The following is a 25,601-nucleotide window of genomic DNA, read 5'->3' on the forward strand; positions in this document are numbered from 1 at the left end:
TCCATCTTCTCAAACACTTTTTATACACTTTTTAATATATTTCACCTTTAACTATGAACTAACTTATGTTAAACACACACATGGAATGAACTGGTGTTATCAAATTAATTACTGCTATTTAAATTAACATTTGCATTTTAATAACCAAAATCTGTTGCATCACGGTGCAGTTGTACTAGACCATTACTATGTGTTAGCCTCACTTAACTAGAGCGGCTGTAATGTAACAAAGCACAATACAACTTTAACACGCTATCATTAATCTACAGAGACCCCCTAGACCCCTAGACCCCCTAGGAGAACATTGTTGGTAACTCGTTTCCCTCCACTTAGTAACTCGAGGGAACGAGTTAATAAAAATGTTCTCCTAGGGGTCTAGGGGGTCTCTGTAGATTAATGATAGCGTGGTGAAGTTAATGTTCTCCTAGGGGTCTAGGGGGGTCTAGGGGGGTCCGTATGAATCTACCAACCAGAGCCAGAACTGAGCTTAGCGATAGCTTTAACCAGCGATCAGCATAAAGAATCTAACAGCCTTAGCTAGCAGTTAGCCTTTAGCATTAGTGATCTTTGAAGCAGGATTAAACAGTGATAGAACCAGCACTACAGTTAGTCAGATACCTGACACAACATCCTGGTAACCTCAGCTGTTCTTTATGAACAGTATCTGAAGTTAAACAGTGATAGAACCAGCACTACAGTTAGTCAGATACCTGACACAAACATCCTGGTAACCTCAGCTGTTCTAATAAACAGTATCTGAACTGAAACAACAGGTTGTATGCATACAGAGTGTGTTTCAAAGTTTAAAACAGAAAGTAGTTTCTCTTGTTCACCGTTGGGACTCCAACTAAAGACGTAGCTCAGCAGCTTAGACTTTTACAGAAAATAATACTTTGTGAACTACTCTCTGGCGTTTTATGCCGTGTTAGCTTAACAGTCTTTTCAGAGCATGATTTCACGACGTGTCCAGGTAGAGATCTCAAGGGAAGAGAAAAACACAGGCTGCACGTCACATCTTCTGCACTGGACTTCCACAGATTGCATGTTGCGCCCCCTGCTGGGAACAATATGCAACTACCTTTCTAAATGACAGATCTGGGTTTAGTAGCCCTATATTTCATATGGTTTACAGATACATGTTGGCAGTTTGGTTCCAATTTCCAAATTTCCACCTACTAAAAACGTGTAATTCCTCAAGCTTCCCCTGATAAATGGAAATACCAAAGATGGAAAAATGAAATCCATTTTCTAAATTGCCCGGGCGGGCACACATTAATTTGTTTGCAAAGGCAAAGATTGAAATAGGCGGTAGCGGCAGCCCTTGCATATTTTCCACAGTTAAGGATATTGATTGTGAAGCAGGCTGACAGCCATCTAGTCCTGGGCAGCTTGTCCTTGCAGTCACTCTAGATTGCTGAACTCCCATGGGGAATTGATGCAAAGTCCTGGAAGCAGTCAACGCAAAGTGTCACATGTTAGAGATGCTGTGCAGTTAGACGCTTTCCATTTGTAAAAGAAATAGCTCATTTTTGTCTGTACGTAGCGCAGTATGAAGGTACTGTACCAGTTTCTGTGTAAGGGAACAGCCGGGACAGTGGGGTGAGTTGAGCTAGTTTTTTACATCTTCAGAGTGAGTTCATGACAGAAAAAACTCTCAGACTAAAACAGGTACATAAATTATATTTCAGGATGTGGTGCAGCCTTGGGAATGATCACTTTAGATCTAAAATAAACAGTTTCCAAAATATGGCTTTACAAAAAAAAGTGGTCTCTCTTGGCTTGAGACAAGGGAGAGGATAAGTTGAGCCATATCAATATATAATATCAATATATAATATATAATATCATATAAATATAACTTCACCTGTATATACTGTATAATTTATGCTTTATATTACTCGTATACCTCATTTTATACAATATTTCATCAGTACGCAGCTTATACTTAACTCTTATTCATCAGAATATAACATACGTATGTCTATCCTCTGCACCTTAACTGCACTATATCCTCATTTGCATATAGTGTCTTAATAGCACTTTACTAGTTTGCACTCAAGGTTAGATGCAAAATAGCATTTTATTGTATTGTACTTGTACTATACGCAATGACAATAAAGGTGAATCTAATCTAATAACCTCATATTGTAACTTCCTAAAGCACTAAGTAATGTGTGACATTTTTTTCAAACTTGTCTCTAAATGTTCAGATAGAAGAATCATGACTTCTTGATCATAAAAAAATCACTTCAAAGGGCAAAAGATGTTTGGTTTGTTTTTTTAACCTAAATGTGCTTACCACTTGTCATAAGGTTTTCTCTTCATCACAGGGTCAATAAAATGGATGACTCTTCAAAAATGTGTACGGTCACAAGACCAATTTTTTCTACGGTTGCCTAGAAACAAGGGGTGGCTCAACTTCCCCACCCCCTCAAAACACCAACCCAACTCCCCTACGTTTCAAAGAAATAAGCAAAAGTGACTTTGACCACAACCCACATTCATCTCTCACTTTATCCAGACTGTCAGTAGAATAATGATGTTGTTTTTTTGTGAGATCATTTTATTACTAACAGACATCGTGGAGATGATAAGGTAATAAAACACTAAAGGTCAACATTGGCATCTCTTGTGATGACTTCACTTCATGGGTTTAGATTTAGGTTTTGTGCCCTGTTAAAGTGACAATATGTCCTAGTCCTGTTTAAAAAGACCTGAAAATAAAGCAACAGGAGATCATAGTAAACAATGTCACATTTAACTTGCCTACATCACCATTCTTTGACATGTTCTGTGCTGTAGAATAGTACAGGACACTGAGTACTTTATTATCAACACCACAGGATGAGAACTAGAGCCTGAACCACAGATGATGAGTATGATGTGGCCCAGTGGTAAACAACTGTAATGCAGATGGTCTGGGAGTTTAATGGGAACACATTCTGACAACTAAACATTGTTTCACTCTCAGAGGGTGGGGACTTTTTTGCAGAGAAAACATCAGACTGTATGTTGTTTTCAGACTTTCTACCATTTCAGTTAAGGCTTGAGGTCAAAGCCATTTTTTAACTCACTTCTCCCTGCTGCTTTTCCAGGTGGAATATAGACAGACACTCCGGAGGGACCTCGGAGACACACATTTTCCACTATGAACCGCGCCTTCAACAGGAAAAAAGGTGAGCAGAAAATAACTAATGCTCATATAGCTCATGGAATTTGGCATCGCCTGTTTTAGCTTCAACAGTGCCACAGGCTGCACACACTCTTTTAGACTGAGAGAGAGGAACACCGTTGCGTTGGACAAACGTAGAACTCTCTTTGTCATGGGACCTTTCTATTAGTTGTAACTAGGGCTGTCAGTTGATGAAAATATTTAGTCACGATTAGTCGCATAATTGTCCAGAGTTAATCGTGATTAATCGCACATGTTTTATCTGTTCAAGATGAACCTTAAAGGGAGATTAGTCAAGTATTTAATCCTCTTATCAACATGGGAGTGGACAAATATTCTGCTTTATGCAAATGTATGTATATATTTATTATTGTAAATCAATGAACAACACAAAACAATGACAGATATTGATCCGCTCACAGGTACTGCATTTAGCATAAAACAATATGCTCCAATCATAAGATGGCAAACTGCAGCCCAACAGGCAACAACAGCTGTCAGTGTGCTGACTTGACTATGACTTGCCCCAAACTGCATGTGATTATCATAAAGTGGGCATGTCTGTAAAGGGGAGACTCGTGGGTACCCATAGAACCCATTTACATTCACTGATCTGGAGGTCAGAGGTCAAGGAAACCCTTTGAAAAAAAAGTTTTTCCTCACCAAAATTAAGCGCAAGTTTGGATTGTTATTTAACCTCCTTCATTACAAGCCAATGATTCCTCAGGTTTTCTAGTCCCACATGATCTTCACTTTAGCTTTAAAACTGAGCCCACTACAACCTAAAAATCACAAGCTGCGTTAATGATTTAAAGAAATTAGTGCCGTTAAAATGAATTTGCGTTAACGCGTTATTATGGCGTTAACTTTGACAGCCCTAGTTGCAGCAAAACAATAGCTGCTCCATTGAATATAGAGCAAATTTTAAGCGAACTTTTGAAACTTGTGAAATGTTTCCATCAACTGGTTTGGAGCGAATAAACTGGGCGACAGCATTTGGTCAGAAGTTGGCGCTATAGGCTAAGCGAGGCTGTAATCCGCCAGTCAACAGTTTGGTTTGGTCATCTAACCACCTACAACACAAAAATAGAGAAAGTTCGACAGGAATTTGTTTCAGTTGGGCAAGTTTTAATTGTTCTTTTATGTTGGCTGGTATTGGCAATGTTTCAAGTTGTCCGGAGACAAAGACAATGTAAGTACATATCCGAGAAGACAGCAGCTGATCAGTCATGTGACTTTAATATTCGCTATGTCAGAACTTAAACAGTAAAGGCGTTACCATATCTCCTTTATTGATTCAACTCTTTTTCGGCCAAAAAAACACTTAAAGCGAGCGTAAAAACTTTTTTATGAAATTGAGGACTTCTTATCGAATTGTGCCGTTTCCATATAGCTTGTCTAATGCAAAAATACCAGAATGGAAACATGGCTAGTGATAGTGATGGCTAGTGAAGTTCTTTTATCACTCATGCTAATCTTTGCAGGGCCTGGACTATAATATATATATATATATATATATATACATATATATATATATATATATATATCTTACAGTAGTGTTCTGCCCCCCACGTGTTGATAGATATTGCACACTTTAAAGGGGCACCCCACCAATTTAACACATTCACTTTAGTTTACTTGTCATGAGGAGTACCACTCAGCATGTATGTCTGGATCTGGATCCAGTGTTTTTGGCAAAGAGATCAGAGGAAAGAAGCAAAAGAACGTTTCACTTTGTGTTGGTTTTCTCATAGCTTCATCCATATTTGTTTTTCTTCTGGCGTAACTAACAAACGTTAGAAAATCCTTCAGTGAATCTTGAAACTGTTTCATGGATCTACCAGGTCTCAGCTCAAGGACAGAATGGCCATCTTCATTTTAGTCCCATACAGTTCATTAATCTGGCAAGACTATAAACTCTTCACAAAGCTTCAAATGAAAGACAAAGCTGATATTAATGTTTATTATTCTGTCTGATGAAACTATTATTGTCTAGATAAAAACCATGCACTGTGCAACTTCAAAGGCTGTTTTTCTGACACTGGTTGCAATTAAACAGACATCAAAAACTTGAAATTATTAATTTCCATAAAAGCTATTAAAGACAACAGAACTGTCAATACAAGCAGAATACAAGGCGTTACATATTTTTGTAGGCCAACCAGGAAGTGATCATCTCCCTGGTTCCCTCGACAACAAGCCGTTGGGATTGTTCCATTGGCTTTTGGATTATTGCAGAAAATAAGCTCTTTGGAAAATAAATGTTTATAATACACGTTTTGTTCAGCAAGATAATCTTCACGAATGAACACCACTTTTATGATTTCTGAAGTGTGAATGCAAACGGCAGAAGTAAAAAGTTAACGTTAGGCTATAAACGAACTCCACCACGGTCGCATCAGCGCGAGTATACACAACGAGGCTGTAAAGGAGGACGAGTCGGCGTGATGGCGTTTAGTAGTCTCATTTAGCCACTTGTGAGCAACTGCATTTTTAAAGACACATAAAGTCTTCAAAATTCATGAGTGGGATATTTATTGATGTATTTTATGTCGTAGAACAAAAAGTTAAAATCTCTTCAGCTGGTGTTAACCACAGACCTGATTTCAGGCATCTAACTAAAAACCCACTGACTTCCAGACGAGGGAACAGGAAGTGCTAAAATGCTAACTACTATAATTTCCGGGGTTTCGGACTCGTTCCTGCACCACTCTATTACAACATGTGCATCCTGTCATGCGTTCAAGGAAGTGTCAGGCAGTTACGATGGTTGTGCAACACTGCCGAGTCTCGAGGTGACCCTGCCCAAATGCAGAGGAAAGGATACTTGCAAAACAGCTTGATGTGTTTACCACCATCTGTTCCTCTCCCTCCGGTGTGAACCAACAGACATGGAGAAACCTTGGACAGTGTTGGGGAAAGTGTCCGGGGCCCAGGTGGTGCGTCAGGCTTTAATGATGTCTGGGTGTGTTATAATTCACTTCTTCCTATTAAGTCCTCTATTTTTTTTTTTTTTTTTTAAAGTTATTTTTTTGGGGGCATTTTCCATTTTTATTGAGGACAGTGGATAGAGTCTTGAAAGGGGGGGAGAGAGAGAGAGTGGATGCGGAAAGGGCCACAGGGGTCGCCGCGGTCAGGACCAAGCCTTAATACATGGACGCCCGCTCTACCAACTGAGCTAACCCAGGCGCCAAGTCCTCTATTTTATGAGTGAAAGATGGTGATCAGGGAGGGCGGATAGTCCTCACTCACCTCACATTCCATTTCCCTCTGATTGTGTATAATGAAAATGGCTCCATTCCTTTCATTCTAACTGGGATTTCATTTCTGTGAATTCCAGCTGATACCTACATTTGCACACATGCCTGTGCCTACATTATGGGGGCATTTTGGAAATTATAGCTTAAACTAGGCACAATCTTAAAGTTGGCTTCGGTAGCAGACAGATAATGACGGCCCCTGCAAAAAAAAAAAAAAAAAGGAAGTACAGTTGAACAGATGGTAAACAGTTCCCTCTACAAATTCTCCCAGACAGGCTAGCACACCCTGTCCATCTCTTTGCAACTCTGTGGAGCTGCAAACGTCGCCATAAAAGTGTGTTAAAGCCTTTTCACCGAGAGAAGGACAGTTTCCTGACCTCCATCGTGTTATCTAAACGACAACAGATGCCTGACCCTTAAGGCTTCTCTCTAGATGTCTCTGCAACAGTTGTTACAGTCAGTCCGTGGCAAATGGTGCCAAAAGGTCCACAACAGATAGCCTGACAAAAGCCTTTTTCCCCTCCCAGAAAGATAAAACATTTCATTTTTTATTTGAGAGCGTGAACCATTTTATACAAAAACTATGTGGAAGCATTCATGTGTAGGCACAGTATATTTAGCTACTGGAATGCATGCTCAATGGACCGCAGTATGCCAAGTTCCCTGTTGCAAAGCAAAGTGAATGTTATTAAATGTCAATTCAAAGTTTATCCTCCAAAGATCTGAATGCAAAAATCTGAACAAAGGTCTTTTATATGAGGTTTGAATTGGAGTTTGAATTAGCTGGTATCTTGAGCTATTCTTAATGGGAATTCTACGATGAGGAAGATAAGAAGATGCATAGTGCAATAATTGCTCCTCTGGCAGGACTTTGAATCATATTAGAATAGATTTCGGTTTAGACCAGCCTGGTAGATTGCTTCTTGTCTCATTATGCAATGATTTGATGACTTTTTTCAGTTTCTTCCCAAATTGGACTTCAGTTGTGGATGAAACATTCCCAATAATGGGAAATATTATTGACATGCAACTTTTTGTTTGCAGCTGGGCTGAACTAAGATTTGCTGACTGGTGATTTCACATTGGAGTAATTTATTCAGTCTCTGCTGAACTCTGAACACGTCCAAAAGAGGATAATTGCCTTGTGTTGTTGATGCTGTTAACGTTGCTCTCTTCCATTATCATTATCATTGTCAAGTTATTTATTAATACACAAGGCTGGTTTTGCCAAAGGCTCGTTGTTCTCTTTCACTTCTTAATTTGTATAGATACACTCAAAAAGCTCTCTGAAACAGTCAACATGTGTATAAAACATTTCTGTCTTTATGTTTTGTACCTGTGCCTCTGCTTCTCTTGGCTGTGAGAGTGAAGGCTGGCACTGACAACAGGCCCACTCCGCTGATTTACCTCCCCCTTTATCACTGTGTCTGGCTCGGTTTTGTGGACTTGATCACGTCTAGCAGGTAATGCCAACAGAGATCTTGATCATTTTTATCTCCCATGTTTATTGCCCCATGCTCTTGGATGTGACGTGCACTGAATAGCTGGACCGAGCTCTGGTGAGCCACAGAGCAGCAGTTTAGAAAACAGAATGTACCGTACCGGGAACGTAACCTACTCTGACCTCTTCAAATGATTTCATGACTTGGCAACTGATGGCCTTGAGAGTACTGTATGGTATTTACACTCAGTTTATTAGGTACACCTAGCTGAAAGGAATGCAGACTAATACACCCTCTCTGAATAAATCCTACCTTCATGAAGGTTGAAATGGTCACTTTTTATTGAGACTGTTTAAAGACGTGTTGATTTGACTTTATGCTCATTTTTGAGGCTGTAGTTGGTGCTTGAATTGTATTGACTTATAACGAGTGATGTCTTTAATATTTAGTCTTATCTCATTGATATAAATATTGACACTGTAACCTATGTTAGCTATATATATATATATATATTTATATATATATATATATTGTAATGTCATGAGAGGGTGTGTCACAGAGGGGAGATACAGGAGTACAAGGACTACAACCCATCATGGCGTCCACTCAAAGACTACAGAACCTATAGTCAGCAGGGCAGTCAGGACAAAGGTTGCTGCCCAGCTGAATTGAGTGAGCTGATTGCCCCAGTGAGGGAGCTGTGGGGGAGGGGAACAGAGTGGGTGAAGTAGAGGGAAAGTTTGAGGTGCACGGAGAGAGAAGCCCGTCTTTTGTTGTGTCACAGAGAAGACTATAGCTGCATTTCATTTCACGTTTTTTTGCCTCCTCGTCTCCTCGCTCCCCGATCCTCCGGCTGTGACCTGGAAATCGATCTCAGCGCTCCATCTTGAAGGACGTAGAGATGGTTCCTGGTCCTCTAAGCAGGACTCAGTCCACAGTAGAAATACAGACCTGCAGCTGTTATTCATGTTCAGGTGTTTGTTAAACAGGTAACAGGCTACAGAGAGGAAACACTGCTGCTCTGATAAGTATGTTTCTTTATTAGTATTAGATCAGTTCAGACTTAAACAGCTGTTGAAGCTGACTGACAGCTGATCCAGCTGTGACCAGCTGCTGCTGTCATCAGAAACGGACGTTGCTTCACGTGACGCTTCAGAGGAAACGACGTCTCATGTCTCTAAAAATATATTTCCTCTCTTCCTCTCTCCTCGTGTCTTTTCCTCGCCTCCTCCACTCGCATCTCCCGTGGGCGGGACTAAGACGCGAAGAGAGGAGTCGAGGAGAGGAATCGAGCCGTATAAAATTGGAAATGGGAAAGACCCCTTGAATGAGAGTTTTTGTTAGAATACGTTTTTGTTTCGTTTACCGGCTGACTGTAAAAATTAAGTTGACCTGTTATGAGAAGACTGAATACACAGAATCGAAGTTGGAAAGCAAAGCCTGTCTGTCTTCATTTACTGCACCCACACCTTTAAAGCTCCAAGAGAAAAGCTCCCGACCTCTCAAGACATCACAATATATACTCTATATATATATTGCCCATAGTTAATCGCGATTAATCACACATTGTTTATCTGTTGAAACACTACCAGAAAGCAGCAGTGTGTAGAAATGGAGCAATTATTATAAAAAAAAATAGTTATTTTTATAAAACAGCCACTATATCCTGACAGTAGTGCATGAGACAGGTAACCTGAAAAAAATCATGTGCCTCTGTGTCCTCCGGTGTCCTCCAGTGTCCTCCGCTGTCCTCCGGTGCTCCTACTGATTGCTGCAATATTTCACTGACCGGAGGAAAACAACCAATCAGAGCCCATGGAGCCTTGCTGCCTCTGAGCAGCTGTCAATCACTCATAAACTCTGATCAAATGATCAAATATGAATTCATATTATGTTACTGTAATGACTATTTCTCCCCTCAAATGTGTTTAGAATCATCTTGTAGTGTACTGTTTAGCTGTAAAATGAGAACGTTTTTGACCCGGCAGCCATGTTGAGATCATTTGTGGAAATACCAAGCACCGCCCACCAGCCAATAGGAACGCTCTCTCTCTCACTCTGAAATGAACTGTGATTGGCCAAAGTGTCCTGTCACAGGCTAGATGTTCTAAAGCCTAAAAACAGAGCCATGAGGAGGAGCAGAAGTCTAGTTTTCTCTCAGAACACTTGAATTACAATATGCTGAAAGATTATTATGGAATTTTGGCCCAATTGATGCCACAAACATTCTGCCTACTGCAGCTTTAATGCAGTTAACTGCAATGTGCTGCATCATATCTGAGCTGAATGACTGCAGTAATACATATTTTTACAATTCTGTCACACCGACAGATGGTAGCTGAGGATTACTCATGTTAGTGCAGAGGAATAGCCTGACTATACAGTAATGATTATACATTAGATAAGGACAGTGCACTGTTTGCCCTAGATTCTCTTACAGCAGTGGGAACCAGAGCTACTTATGTATTTGTGTGTGCAAATTTTCTCGGTTGTCAGTAGCAACATGTGATATCTGGTGAAACCAAACTAACTATCACATCTGAATTGTGATATTCACATAATTTTAAGCCGTTTTTTTTAATTATTATTGAGGTCAGATGTCCTCTATCCATCATTATGATCGAATCAACAAAAAGTACTCATACAGAAAATGAGATGCTGAGGATACACAAGCTTTTTTTAATTTCCTCATGGCCATGCTGGACAATATGCTTCCAAATTCCAAAATGTACCATGCAAGTATTCTACGAGCAATTGGTTCGTACTGTAATATGATCAGAGATCAGATACATTGATGGTGTTTTTACCCCTAAATGTAATTAACACGTCTGATAGGAAGGACACATGGTGTTAAAGGAGAGTCCTGAGTTTACAGTATGTGTCATTGCCTGAATGTGTGCTCTGAGCATGCTGGTTTCTAAAGCCATGTGACAAATGCCACGACTATGTCCACCTTTGTCCTTGGGCAGTTGTAATTCCTGAAATCTAATCCTTTGTTTTGTTTTCCCCAATTAAAAGTTGAAATAATTCTATTCCATTCATTGAATTGCTTTGGTGGTACTTCAACGGGCAGTGACTGAAAAAGAAAACGCAGCCTGTGTGATAAATTCAACTTTAAAGCATCTATTGACTGCACATATTCACTGGTAATAATGACCAATGACTTAGGTCTGCTTTAATATCAACTGTTATGGAATATAATTGTGTTCATAGGTGGCAGATACATTTGTTCATGATGTTACCTTTCCATTTAAAGGTGCAGTGTGTAGGATTTGGTGGTAGCGTTGAGGTTGCAGATTGCAACCAACTGAAACTACAAACTATGGTGGCCGACGCAAAAACATGAAAATGCAAATGGCCTTATCTAGAGCCAGTTCTGGTTTGTACATTCTGGGCTACTGTAGAAAAATGGTTGCTGGCTCTGTGAAGACAAAGAACGTATATTACTAAGAAGTGAAAGTCAAATGTTGCTTCCTGTGCAACATCAGCGCCCAGCAGCAAAGCTACGCTTCCGCCATTTTGGACTGAAAGTGACTACCAGATGGCAGTAAAACGTCCGCCTACAAATTGCCTTACAAAAGTATAACAACATTATTTCTATTCTATTGTCATAATTTTAATTTCTCTACTGAAATGGCCTGTATTGAACAATAAAAATAATATAAATATGCTTATTATTATAACTATTTACCTACTTACTTATTTATTAATTAAACTATTTTGCCCAGCCACTTACCAGAGCAGCATAAAGTGAGCGATGGACATAAATGGAAGTTAGAAAAATCCAGCACACAGATTTTGAGATTAATGTATTATAGATTATGTAATCTATTATTTTTATTACGTAATCTATTATTTCTTTATAATGATCTTGTCTCTAGGTGGAGGCCTCAGATAAACCCAGTGGGTTTTTTTTGCCTCTCCCTGCACTGTATATTATTCATTTATTTTTTGGTTATGTTGTATAATCTTAAATTGTGCAAAACAAACAAACAAATAAACAACAGACCACAGACCATGGATGTAGAAGAGGGTCCAATAGACCACAGACCATGGATGTAGAAGAAGGTCCAATAGACCACAGACCATGGATGTAGAAGAGGGTCCAATAGACCACAGACCATGGATGTAGAAGAGGGTCCGATAGACCACAGATCATAGATGTAGAAGAGGGTCCGATAAAGCACAGACCATGAATGTAGAAGAGGGTCCAATAGAAGAAGGTCCAATAGACCACAGACCATGGATGTAGAAGAGGGTCCAATAGACCACAGACCATGGATGTAGAAGAGGGTCCAATAGACCACAGACCATGGATGTAGAAGAGGGTCCAATAGACCACAGACAATGGATGTAGAAGAAGGTCCAATAGACCACAGACCATGGATGTAGAAGAGGGTCCGATAGACCACAGACCATGGACATAGAAGATGGTCCAGTAGACCACAGACCATGGATGTAGAAGAGGGTCCAACAGACCATAGACCATGGATGTAGAAGAAGGTTCAATAGACCACAGACCATGGATGTAGAAGAGGGTCCAATAGACCACAGACCATGGATGTAGAAGAGGGTCCAATAGACCACAGGCCATGGATGTAGAAGAGGGTCCAATAGACCACAGACCATAGATGTAGAAGAGGGTCCAATAGACCACAGACCATGGATGTAGAAGAGGGTCCGATAGACCACAGACCATGGATGTAGAAGAGGGTCTAATAGACCACAGACCATGACTGTAGAAGAGGGTCCGATAGACCACAGACCATGGATGTAGAAGAGGGTCCAATAGACCACAGACCATGGTTGTAGAAGAGGGTCCAATAGATCACAGACCATGGATGTAGAAGAGGGTCCAATAGACAGACTACTAGCTACTAGCACTACTAGCTACTGATATCATGCTACTAGCACTACTAGCTACTGGCCGATAGCCGGTTGTTTGGGAACAGAGACGTTAACACATCCACCACGGTACAGGCTGACAGCATACAGCCCATGGGCGTATAATAATATAATAAAAGTGATGAATTACAGCCAATATATCTATTATTACAGCTGCATACGGCTAGCAGGAAGCTGGCAGAACCAGATTTGTCATATGAGCGTGCAGGGCGGTGCAGTCCCGTAGGTCTGATGCACGTTCAGTATGTTGAGGAAAATAACTCTGGATTCAGCTGTTAGTTCATTTTACTACTTTTAGGACATAATGATTTAAATGAGGACTATTAGAGTGTTCATACTGGGGAGTTGATATATCTAAAAAAAAAGAATCCTCTGATTTACAGACGTCTCTTTATACATCCATTGCAATGAACCAACCCCCCAGGAAGAGCGTCGGTCGCTGATCCCAACTTTCGTAGTGACCAAACGGCGGTACTATAACTTCCGTGTCCGTCACGTGATGCCATCGGGCCCAAAAAGACTTTTTCCTCTAGACTTACATTGGGAAAGAGACGTCTGTAACTCAGTGGATAATTTATTTTGAGGTGAATCAACTCCCCAGTATAAACACTCTAATAGTCCTTATTTAAATCATCAGGTCCTAAAAGTTGTAAAATACACTAATAGCTGAATCCAGAGTTATTTCCTTCCTCCGTTCATGTGAATGAGACCCAGAGCGAGGGCTGGGAGGAGGAGTTAGCAAGCCGTGACGAGAGCGTGATGGCTGTGACCCCGTGATCAAGCCATGTGACACCATGTTTATACATTCATGCAATTGACTCATTGGCATTTTTGGTCCAAAATGGCAGCATATTCTATACTCTTTGGTGAAGAGAACTCGCTTTCTATGTAGATATAAATGGCTCATTCTAAGTGAATGAAAACACAATGATTCAACCTCTTCTTTGAGGTGATTATACACTAAAGAAAACATATTATACCCTTATTGATAATTTATTCCATTTCTGCCAATAGATCCCCCTAAATGCTACACACTGTTCCTTTAAATTTAATAGTATTCTACTGTCAGAGAGGTTCAATTTGTCAGGCTGTACGTGTAGTTTGTAGCATTGTTATACTGAATTGCATTCAATTGTACTTCAACTGAGATTGTCTCATAGGACACACTGTCACTGTTTCAATGGCATTGCAACATTTTGCGTTTTACCTTTTATGTCAAACAGTGGTTGACGTATGGAACCAGATGGACTTTTTTTTCCCAAATGCTTCATCTCAAAGTAACACTGTCCTATTGGGCCTCAGTGGGAGTGTGGTACAGTATGGGTCCTTTCTGCTCAGAACCCCTTTGAAGTTGTCTTCTGCATGATGGAGAACGGTGCATACCCAGCACTCAAACTCTAAAAGGTAAGAGCTGAACTTGGAGAATGTTAAAGAGGGGTGACCACAACGCTTAATAATATGAGTTATGAGTTTTAGGGGTGTTATTGTTGTTTTTAATAGTCGTAGGCCAATGGAAATAATATTGTATTATTAAGTTACCTTATTTCTATTCTACTTGTTTTTCACAATAGTGAGGTGAAAAATGACAAAGTGTTACAAAGAAAGCAACCACATAAATTGAACATTATACAATATACAAAAAAAAAATATTGTTTGAATTTCGTTAATCTGGTGGTTAGAGGATGCGAAACACATTTCCTTGGGCAGTTAATATGCAAAATGTAGCTGCTTTTAGAGCAAAGCTCCTGAACTATATCTTTGAAAGCTTGTGGTTGGCCAATTTAAAGCAGCAGTAGGCAAACCGTTTTTGGCATCATTTCGATAATACAATTCCATAATAACCTTTCAGCATATTGTAATTCAAGTGTTCTGAGACAAAACTTCTGCTCCTCGTCATGGCTCTGTTTTCAGACTTCAAAAAATCGACAGGTCATTTCAGAGAGAGAGTGTTCCTATTGGCTGTTCATTCAAAGGAGGCAGCTGCCTCACAATCACTCGCAAACTCTGATCAAAGTGTAATGTCTATTTTTTGTGTAAAATGTTATCAGAATCATCTTGTAGTGTACTGTTTAGCTGTAAAATGAGAAAGTGTGCTCCGGCTGGTGGGCGTGCTTGGTATTTCCTCAACTGATCTCAACATGGCTGCCAGTCACAAACTTTCTCATTTTACAGCTAAACAGTACACTACAAGATGATTCTGAAACCATGTAACGCGAGAAACTGACATTACAGTAACAGAATATTGATTCATATTTGATCAGCGCTGCCTAGTTTGACCGTTTGATCCGAGTTAGTGAGTGATTGACAGCTGCTCAGCGACGGCAAGGCTCCATCTCGCCTCTTATTGCCTGTTTTTCTCCGGTCTGTGAAATCTTGCAGATGCCGTTAGGCGCACTGGAGGACACCGGAGGACAAAAAGGCATATGATTTTTTTTCCAGATTACTACCTGTCTCATGCACTACTGTCAGGATATAGTGACCGTTTTATAAAAATAACTTCTTTTAATCATATTTGCTGTAGGCGTGTGTTGGCAAGAATCTGGCGATATGATACGTATGACGATACAGGGGTTACGATTCAAAATATTACGTTTTTTTTTTATCTAATTTTAGGAAAACTGTCATAGTATAAATGCATAAATGTTTTTTATGATAACAGAACAGTGGGATCTACATTAGCTTTTATCACAGTCCCTGTAACATCCAACAGCATAGCCCTACTTTTAGAGGGCACATGCACTGAGAGGGAGCATCTCTATGAAAATGACATAAAGTGTTGACTAAACAGTAAACTAATCATTAAAAATCTATAGTGTTTTTGAGAATCAATACAGTATCCCAAAACAGAAAATCACGATATTCAATTTTTTTTTATATTTTCTTACACCCCTAATTTGCTCCAATTCTACCCACTGCTGCTTTAAGGACGATTTTTTGTAGCCTACATATTTTATTGTTTTCACCGTTTTCAGTAAAATATTATCATTGACCATATTTAGTATTTTCATTTTTTAGTTGAGGACATTAGGAAGCTGGACTACTTTCTTTGGATTCTCATTGACTGTGAAGACTCTTTATGACCTCAATGCCTGGATTCACAGCAGAATGTGAGATAAAGGGAAATACAGCAGTTAGCTTGTAGAGAAGGAATGCTTGTTTGTGATAAAGGTCTAATAGAGCAAAACCATCAATAAATCCACAAATTACCACAGTGTGCTGGACTTGTCTCTTTTCCTCGAGTGCACCGCTATACAAATGCTTGTTAGGCCTGCAGTGCAGTTGTTTGCACTATAAGAATCTATTGTTCATTTAAAAAGTAATAGTTTTAGAGGCTACATTTTCAGTGTGTGAGTCGTAGCTTGGCAAAACTTCATTTAATTTTGTAATTTGTTCCCCATGTGAACTGCTCACCACAACATGTGAATATAGTAACATGTTCTAGCAATAAGTGTTATCTGTAGCTGAGGCAGATAAGAGTTGTCTCTACTCCAGAGCCTTTTTTATTTGCATTTCTAAGGAATGAGCCTCTATGTTAACTAAAGGTACACGTTGTTTCTTTTGATTTTTGTTTCTCCCATGGCGATTAACATTACATTTAAATCTGTCTGCTCTGTTTAATTAGAGCCAGTATCTATGGGGAGTATTGTAGCCTCGAGTCCACAGACTTGCCAATAGATCAGAGAGAGAGAGAGAGAGAGAGAGAGAGAGAAAAAACCTTATATACATCATTCCGTCAATACGTCGTCCGGAGTAGGCTTTCATGACCACGCCCCCTTTTGGTGGAAAACAATCCAGTGTCCTTCGTCAACAGTAACAGCGTAAAGAGCTGGTGTGTCAGGGCCTTTAGCTTGAGCTGCTGCAGTAATACAGTCATACATTAACGTTCTAGCAGCATCAGACTGTCGTCTCCAGACTATAGATCAAACAGTTGGTTATTAACAGGTTGGTTATTAACAGACAACACTCAGCCTGACGGGGTTCAATCAGATATGTAGAGATATCTGGATCAGCTATATCCTCCACTGTGTTGGAAATGTTTTTATAACAAGAGATGAATGCATATGAACTTGTCAAAATTACAATCCAAACATGCATCAAATTGCATTGAAGTCTATGGCGTCTTCGGTTTTTCTATCGCCCAAAAGGGGGTGTGGCCTTGAGTTTTTGCACAGTACCTGTATGTGCCGGTCTGATGTATGTGCCGGTCTGATGTATGGTCCAAACCTCACTGATCTGTAATCACTGGATCAAAAATGATGAAATACCCGTTTTCCGACAGAGCCAACGCCATTGATGCGACAGGGGAAAGATGAAGGCAGCTATTACTAGTAACAGTAGTGACTGCAGAGTACATGCATGAAGGACATGTGACCTTTATGCTGTCACACGTCCCTAACTGGTCCTGCAGGAAACACTGAGGAGCAATGCCTCCAGAGACCTGGATGCAGTATATACTACAGTTTGACAGAGAGGCATTGACACTTTTCAGGCTGTCATCCTTTAAATTTCCTCTCATCCAACACATGACAACTGAACCACGCAGAGTGACCTTCAGACGCTGCTGCCCATCCTCACGCCCCGACAGTTAATCTTCCTTTTAGGCAACCCGGACAGCACTTGTAACTTTTTGCCACTGCTCACGTAGTTGCCATTTTATGCAGCAAAGTGGGAGGAAGAAGTATGTCCCCCCCCCCTCTCCTCCCCTCCCCCTCCTTTAATCAGAACAATGTGTGCTGACGCCTTGAAAAAAAATGTCAGCCTACCTGCCATAATGCTGTGTCAGCCTTCACCACTCTCCTCCTTCCTTCCTTCCTTCCTCCCTCCTTCCTCTTTCTTGGAATGTACAGTTTATAAGCCTCCTTAGCTGTACAAGAAAGGAGGAGATGCATCATCCCTCTATCAAGTTTCACTGAAGAGTCCCACTAGGAAATTGATTGCACTTTGGAGGAGAGTGTTGCAAGGTGCAAGCTGGGATAATCTCATTGCACAGCTGTTAAGTAAACTTAAAAGGATTACAATGTAGGTAGAGGAACAGGCTCCCAGTTTACCATGCAGCGTCTCCAAAGTGAAACAAAGCTCTTTGTGTGTAAGTGTTTTTTCTTTCCCTGTGATTTCCGGAAGAATTAAACACGACTTCCTTTCCAAGTCAAGAGTAAGCCTGTTGGTTTCCTTGTAAATAATATGGGAGATTAGCAAACATACCGGTAAGCAATCACAATTAAGCAAATGCGGAGCACCAAATTAGCACTAATTAGAATAGACTTTGAATTCATCAAGCCACTTAGCCAACAACATCAATGTAAACAAAGTCATTAGCATACTTGTGCAGAGGACACGGCGAAGTTGATTCACATCGTTTGCACCTCGCAAAGTCTTGATTAACGCAATCAACCTACAGGAGTTAAGAGCCCCCCCCACCCTCCCTCCTCCCGCCCCAAGGTCACAGTCGTGCATCTTTTGTCACTGGATTCATTAACAGGGTGATAGGCCGTTTATAAATGAAGTAAGAGAAGGATGCTTAATCAGTGGATGATTAAGAAATGCTGAAAACCATCAATGGCTTCTGATCCACTGCTCATTTTGTGTTGGTGTGATCTTCAAAGCGTTGAGTCTTTTGTCCTTTTTTTTAATTATTTCTCTAAGTATAAAATTCAGTGTCTCTCACCAAAACAAGGGATGCACCGATCCGACTCTTTAGATAGATTCTAGATAGCGATACCTGGGATATGCGTATCTGCCAATACCGAGTACCGATCCGATACATTCTTTTATGTGTAAGGCAACAACATGCATGACTTAAACAACGCTTTCCTAACTTTGTAAAACAAAATGTAACAAATAAATACGTAGATAACATAAAGTTACTGAATTGTTATTAAATATTAAAATAATAAATCGTACACCAACAACTTGGAAAAAAAATCTTCAAATGAACAGTAATTACAGCTCAGGTGTGAACCGTTTTAATGCAGCAACAAATTGGTCAAAACTTAAACCGGAATTAAAATTCCAGTATATAATGTTTATAGTATATAAATATAGAATTGAATTTAATAGATTGGCCCCATTGTCGATCCAGCTATTTGAGTCAGTATCGGCCCGATATCTGATCCGGTATCGGTATCGGTGCAACGCGTCATTGAAAAACATGTTGAACATATTTCCTTCCTCTTGAAACACTAACACACTGATTTGTTTTAAATATTTCAAATTGTGTCATGTTTACATCCACGTTTATTAGCTTGCAGTCTTCTGTTTCACTGCCTTGTCGGGTCATTGCAATGCTTCTATGCATATTAATTCAGTAGTGCAGTCGATCAGTGGAATAGCGGTGACACCGGCGGCAGTAATGTGTGTGTTGTTTTGCGTGTATCATTGTGCATGTGCACGATAAAACATTGCTCCACAGCGCTACTATTGGTCAGAAACTTCACAGGGTACATTAATTTGCACCATGTATTTTGGACCTTTCACACCTTTCCATTATTTTAGAATGCAGTACTCTGTTTACTCTAAAATTTCTCTGACACATTTTAGAGAAGTGGACTGCAATTACCATATCTGCAGGACAAATGAGGTTGGCAAAGTGAAAGCAGCATTCCCCTTTGCCTAATTGCCACTCCTAATGTGCCCTTGAGAACGTCCTGCAACCCCCAACTGTGCAGTGAAGCTGCAGATTGTAGCGGGGAACTCTCAGCTGGAAATGCATGTGTGAGAGTGAAGCAATTCCTGTTAAAGAAAGCATTGTTCTCAGTGAAACTAACATGATTAAATAAAGACTGGAAACAAATAAAATGCATCTACATACATATGTTTAAAAAAAAAAAAGCTTTGATCAGGGCAGTTTTGATCTTTCTCTTTGGTTCTGGAAGCTTCCTACATATTTCTCTTCTTAAATTCAGCTCTTCCTTTTTCTGTCATGTTGAAGTCTTGTATGTGCTTTGTTCTATAATAGTGATTCCTCACACGTTTGATTGAGATTTAACCACTTATGTAGATGATTGTACCTCTGCCGTACCTTATTGGATGGGACCGTTGATTCAGACTGCTTTATTGAGTGAGCTGTTTGTGTCATTTCAGATAAATCATGGATGCACACCCCGGAAGCACTGGCCAAGCATTACATACCCTACAATGTCAAGGTATGGTCCCACTATCAGACTACTGCAGAGCTTTGTGACTGTCAAATAATCAAACACATAAAGACCAGATGGACATTCTGCTGTTAAACAATGGTGAGAGGCTTTATGGTGTCAGCATTGAAATACAGAAACAAAACACAATCCCTCCTTTTGTGGCTTCCACTTTCCTGTTCATTTGCCCGCTCTCTGTCAGGCATATCAAACCCACACTTCTCAGTCCCAGGTGTCCCATGATGCATTTCTCCTGAGACAACCAGGTCTGATTTGCATCGAGGGCAGCAGCTCACAGGCCCCAATTCCAAACGGCCCTACACCCTCTCCCTACCCACTTCCACTCCGTTCAATTAAACCAATTAACGAGGAGCGGAAGTGGGTTATAAAACCCTCCAACCAGAGAGCTGCATCGATGCCGACTTAACCAGCTGCTCTTCCTGACAACGTGCAACGCCGTTTGTCTTCGTCATTGAACACGCTCCAATGGCCCGTGAGAGAGCTGCTTCAAACATTTACTGTAAACTGCTCAAACTAAGAAAGACATTTCATTCATTCTACTTTATTATCATACAGACGTCATCAACTTAAAGTAAATAAGATTGTATTAAAGATCAAATCTACTCTTGTCTAGTCTACAAAACGGTAGACATGTTCATTTGATTCTTATACATATACAGTATATACAACATGTTGATTGTTTTTACCCCTCAGCAGCTATAACCCCATAATTTATAATATATTCAACTGGGCAATACTGACTTAACGGTACAATAATTTAGTGTATTAATACTCGGGGCATCAATACTGCATTAATTTATACTGTACATTTAAACTAATATTTGTATTAATTTATAACATTTTTGCATTTTTACACACTTAATGATATATCCCATTTTAAGCATTATTGTTTGCACTGTTGTTATACATATTTCTTATTTATATTTTCTTATGATTTCTCTATTATGATATTTATATATACTACTACTAATAATAATAATAATACATTTTATTTAGTGGCGCCTTTCTGGACACCCAAGGACACCTTACAAGAATCACTGTAAACATAGACAGATAAAAACAAATAAAAACAACTGGACAAGACAGAGACATATTTGTACAGACACGTATGATGGACTGATGGTTACTATAGAGAGTAGGCCAGTTTAAACAGGCGGGTTTTGAGGAGGGATTTGAATTATGTAATAGTGTCAGACTGCCAGATGTGTGGGGGTAGTGAGTTCCAGAGCCTGGGAGCAGAGCAGCTGAATGCCCTAGCTTCCCATGGTCCTGAGGCGTGAGGTGGGGGTGGTCAGAAGTCCGGCTGATGATGAGCGGAGGGAACGGGAGGGGGTGTACTCCTGGAGGAGGTCTGTGAGGTAGGTGGGGGCGAGGTTATGGAGGGCTTTGTAGGTGAGCAGAAGGTTTTTGTAGTCGATCCAGGATTTAACCAGGGAGCCAGTGCAGTTGGATGAGGATGGGGGTGATGTGGTCGAGGATTTGGGGCGGGTGATGATCCGGGCGGCAGAGTTCTGAATGATTTGGAGTCTGATTGAGTAGTTTGATGGAAAAGCCAGAGAGGACAGCGTTGCAGTTGTCGATCCGGGATTTGACAAATGTGTGGACCAGGATTTCAGTGCTGGAGTGGGACAGGGATGGGCGGAGTCTGGAGATGTTGCGGAGGTGGAAGAAAGCAGTCTGGGTGACGTTTTTTTATGTGGGATGTAAAGGAGAGGGTGCTGTCCGGGGGTGACCCCAAGGCTCTTGACATGGGTGGAGAAACGGTACTTGAGAAGCCATCAATGGTGAGGTTGGAGCGCTTGTATGTTGTGATTTTGGAGATGTTGTTCTTGGAGCCGATGAGCAGGGCCTCTGTTTTATTGCTGTTGAGTTTTAAAAAAGTTCCTGCTCATCCAGCTCCTGATGTGTTGTAGGCAGGTGGTGAGGGAGGTGGGTGGCAGGGCAGCAGTGGGTGTAGTTGAAATGTAGACTGTGTATCATCGGCATAAACAGTGGAAAAGGACATTGTGATGACGGAGGATAGCGCCAAGGGGAAGGAGGTAAATGATAAATAGGAGTGGACCCAATATGACCCCTGGGGGACACCCAGTGAAACAGTAAGAACACCTTGACCTGTGGTTGCCCAGTTGTACAAATTGTTGTCTGTCGGTGAGATATGAGGAAAACCATGTGAGTGCAACACCAGTGATACCAATATCAGCCAGACGTTTTGATGAGTAGTGGGTGGGAAATGGTGTCAAAGGCAGCAGTGAGATCGAGGAGGATGAGGATGGTGAGCAGTCCAGAGTCAGCTGCACGGAGGAGGTCGTTGGTGATTTTGACCAGGGCTATGTCAGTACTGTGTTTTGGGCGGAAACCAGATAGAAGGGTTAATGGAGGTTATTTGAGTCGAGGTGGGACTGAAGTTGGGCGGCAACCACTCTCTCAAGAGTTTTGGAGATGAAGGTGAGGTTGGAGATGGGCCTGTAGTGGTTCAGATCAGCTGGGTCAGCACTGGGTTGTTTGAGAGTTGGTGTGATTGCAGCAGTTTTGAGGGTGGGGGGTACAATACCGGTGATGAGGGAGGAGTTAATGATTCTTGTGATCATGGGGGAGATGGAGGGCAGACAGGTTGTGACGAGGATTGCGGGGGAGGGGATCGAGCTGACAGGTAATGGGTTTGGCTTTATGAATGAGCTCAGTGATGGGTAATTCCGTTGTGGGTGTGAAGTTAGAGAGGGTGCTGATGAGTGGTTGGCAGGAGGTAACCATCCAGAGTGGGTCACATGGGGAGGTGCAGGATGAGGCCAGCTGTTGGTGGATGGTGTTGATTTTGTTATCAAAGAATTGCAGAAAGGCAGTGCAGTGATCAGTGGAGGTATTTGGGGGGAGGGTTCTTGGAGGCTGAAGAAGGTGGTTGACTGTTGAAAAGAGGGTTCTGGTGTTACCTTGACTGGTACTGATGAGGTTGGAGTAGTAGGAGGATTTGGCAGTGGGGAGAGCGATCTTGTAACGGTGGAGGTGTTCTGTGTATAGTTGGATGTGCACTGGAAGTCCAGTCTTTTTGTATAACCGCTCTGGTTAACGACCGGTTGATTTAAGATGACGGAGGTCAGCGGTGTACCAGGGAGCGGTGTGGGTGAAGGAGACTGTGCGGGTTTTCAGGGGAGCCAGGGTATCCAGGGAAGAGGAGAGACAGTTGTTGTAATGATTCACCAGTTCAGCAGGGGAGGAGGATGGGGGAGGACTGGGGGAGGAGTTTAATAAGGGTGATGAGATCTGTGGTGGTTGATGCGTTTAATGTTTCTGAAGGAGATGGTCCATTGCTCTTTTATTTTGGATAGGGGGGCGTAGACTTCAAACAGGATGACTTTGTGGTCAGAGATGGGGAGGTCAGCATCAGTGAGGTTATGAGGGTGATACCAGTGCAGTAGATTAAATCAAGTATGTGACCTTTGTTATGGTTTGGGAAGTTGACATATCTTATCATTTGTAAAACCAGAAGAGTTGTCATGTGGATGTTGAAATCACCCAGCAGGATGACAGTAGGGGACATGGCACACACAGATGTTAATAGTGGTGATAGTTCAGTGAGAAAGAGGGCAGAGGGCTTTGGTGGTCTATAGATGGTGATAATGATGATGGGTGTGGAGCCTGTGAGTTTATAGCTAAAACATTCAAAAGTGGAATGATGGGGGACGGTGACTGTACAGACTTTGATGCTCTCACGATAGAGCACAGCAAGACCACCCCCCCTCCCTGAAGCACGGGGTTTGCTAGTATATTTAAAGCCAGGTGGGACAGCTTCATTAAGCTGGGAGAAATCGTTTTGGCTGTTGCCCAGGTCTCAGTAAGGCATAAAAAGTCCAGTTGTTGTCCATTATAAACTCATTGACCAGCAAACCCTTGCTAGTGAGGGATCTGATGTTAAAAAGAGCCAGTTTTAAAACAGACATTGGTGCATAGGTGGCTGCTTTGTGCAGGGGGACAACACACTGTGATTGACAGGACGGGTGGCAGTGCGAGGGGGGCGGGGCTCAGTGGACCAGAAGGAGGGAATGCTTGACGTGAACACGCCACCGGGACGTGCAGGCAGGTTAGCAGGCTAGCCGGTTAGCCAGTGGGGCGAGACCACACTGTGCTGTAAACCACAGGAATAGCTTGGAACCCACGAAAGCAGGCAGGATAGGCAGCAGACAGCTTCGATCAGGGCGTGTGCCAGATCAGGGAATCCAGCCACAGTGAGCACAGCAGGAGACCCGACAGTCCCATACAGGTGAGCCCCTTTACTGGCGAAATTAGCTCCAGTCTACCGAATGTAAAGTGAAACACAATAGCGCCAAACACACAGGGATAACCAGACTGTTGAACTACTTCAGCAAAGAAGCAGACCAGTCTAAGCAGTATGCAACAGACGAGTTGAAGCAAAACAATCAAATAAACAAACAAATCACGGAGGAGGCGCGGCAGCAGCTTGCCAGCGGTCCCTCTCTCATAAGCTGAAGTCAATGATATATATGTATATATATATGTGTATTATAAATATATATATATATACAGTATATATATATATATATATATATATATATATATATAAAAACTGGAAAAACAAAGTTCGGAAACTTGTGTTTGGTGGATTATTTCTCTGTTGTTACAATGCTAATGGTCATTGTATTTTACATCGTTGGAAAGCCTGTTTATTTACCTTCACAATGATGTCACACTTGTAAGGATACTGTGGGATACTGTGGGATGAGCAGCACAGCTGATTATGTGGTAGCGCCCAAGAAAAATTTGCCAAAATGCTCCGTCAATGGTAAACAGTGTATTCTCCTGTTCGGTGTTGACTCTTGTTTTGAGTTGTTTGATGGATTGGATGATTGAACTCTCTATCAGTAACAAGGAACAAACAAGACATATTGATTCATTTAATACACCGTCAGGAGCCTCAGTAGCGGTGGAAGATCCATACGCAGCCACAACAGCCTGGCACCTCCTCCTCATGCTGGTCACCAACCTGGTCACACGTTGCTGTGGGATGGCGTTCCATTCCTCAACCAGGATTCGTTGCAGGTCAGCCAGCGTGGTTGTGTTGGTCACTCTAACACGTACAGCATGCCCAAGCTGATCCTACAAGTGTTGAGTTGGGTTGAGGCCTGGAGTCTTGGCAGGCCGTTCCATTCTCTCTAATCCCACATTGTGGAGGTAGTCTGTGATAACCCTGGCTCTGTGGGGGCGAGCGTTGTCATCTTGGAGGATGAAGTTAGGTGCCAGATTGTGGAGATATGGGCTCGCCACTGGCTGCAGAATCTCATCCTGATATCTCACTGCATTGAGATGGCCTTCAATGATGACAAGCCTTGTTTTTGCCAATGAGGGAGATGCCGCCCAACACCATGACACTGTCCCCACCAAAAGCTGTTACTCCATCGGTGCAACGGTCAGCGTTCTCCGCGTCGTCTCCATACTTTGACCCTGCCGTCCAACTTTCGCAGACAGAACCTGGACTCATCACTGAACCATGACATTCCCCAACATGTTCAGGTTACATTGTCTGTGTTGTCGACACCAGCGCAAACGGGCCTGACGGTGAAGGGCAGTCATTGCAGGCTTCCTGGTAGCCTTATAAGAATACACTGCTTTACCATTGGCAGAGCATTTTGGCAAATTTTTCTTGGGGGCTACCCAC

At 41.5% G+C, this 25,601-nt stretch overlaps 1 protein-coding gene across 1 annotated transcript in view; it reads left to right on the forward strand.

Annotated features, from left to right (window-relative positions):
- gulp1a (GULP PTB domain containing engulfment adaptor 1a) overlaps positions 1-25,601 on the forward strand; it is a 290,204-nt gene that overhangs the window by 221,801 nt on the left and 42,802 nt on the right. The window contains 1 exon segment of the mRNA XM_037789288.1: positions 19,860-19,921. Coding sequence (XP_037645216.1) covers positions 19,860-19,921 — 62 coding nt within the window.

This window comes from Sebastes umbrosus, chromosome 13 (assembly GCF_015220745.1).
Source record: "Sebastes umbrosus isolate fSebUmb1 chromosome 13, fSebUmb1.pri, whole genome shotgun sequence".
NCBI classification, from domain to species: Eukaryota; Metazoa; Chordata; class Actinopteri; order Perciformes; family Sebastidae; genus Sebastes; species Sebastes umbrosus.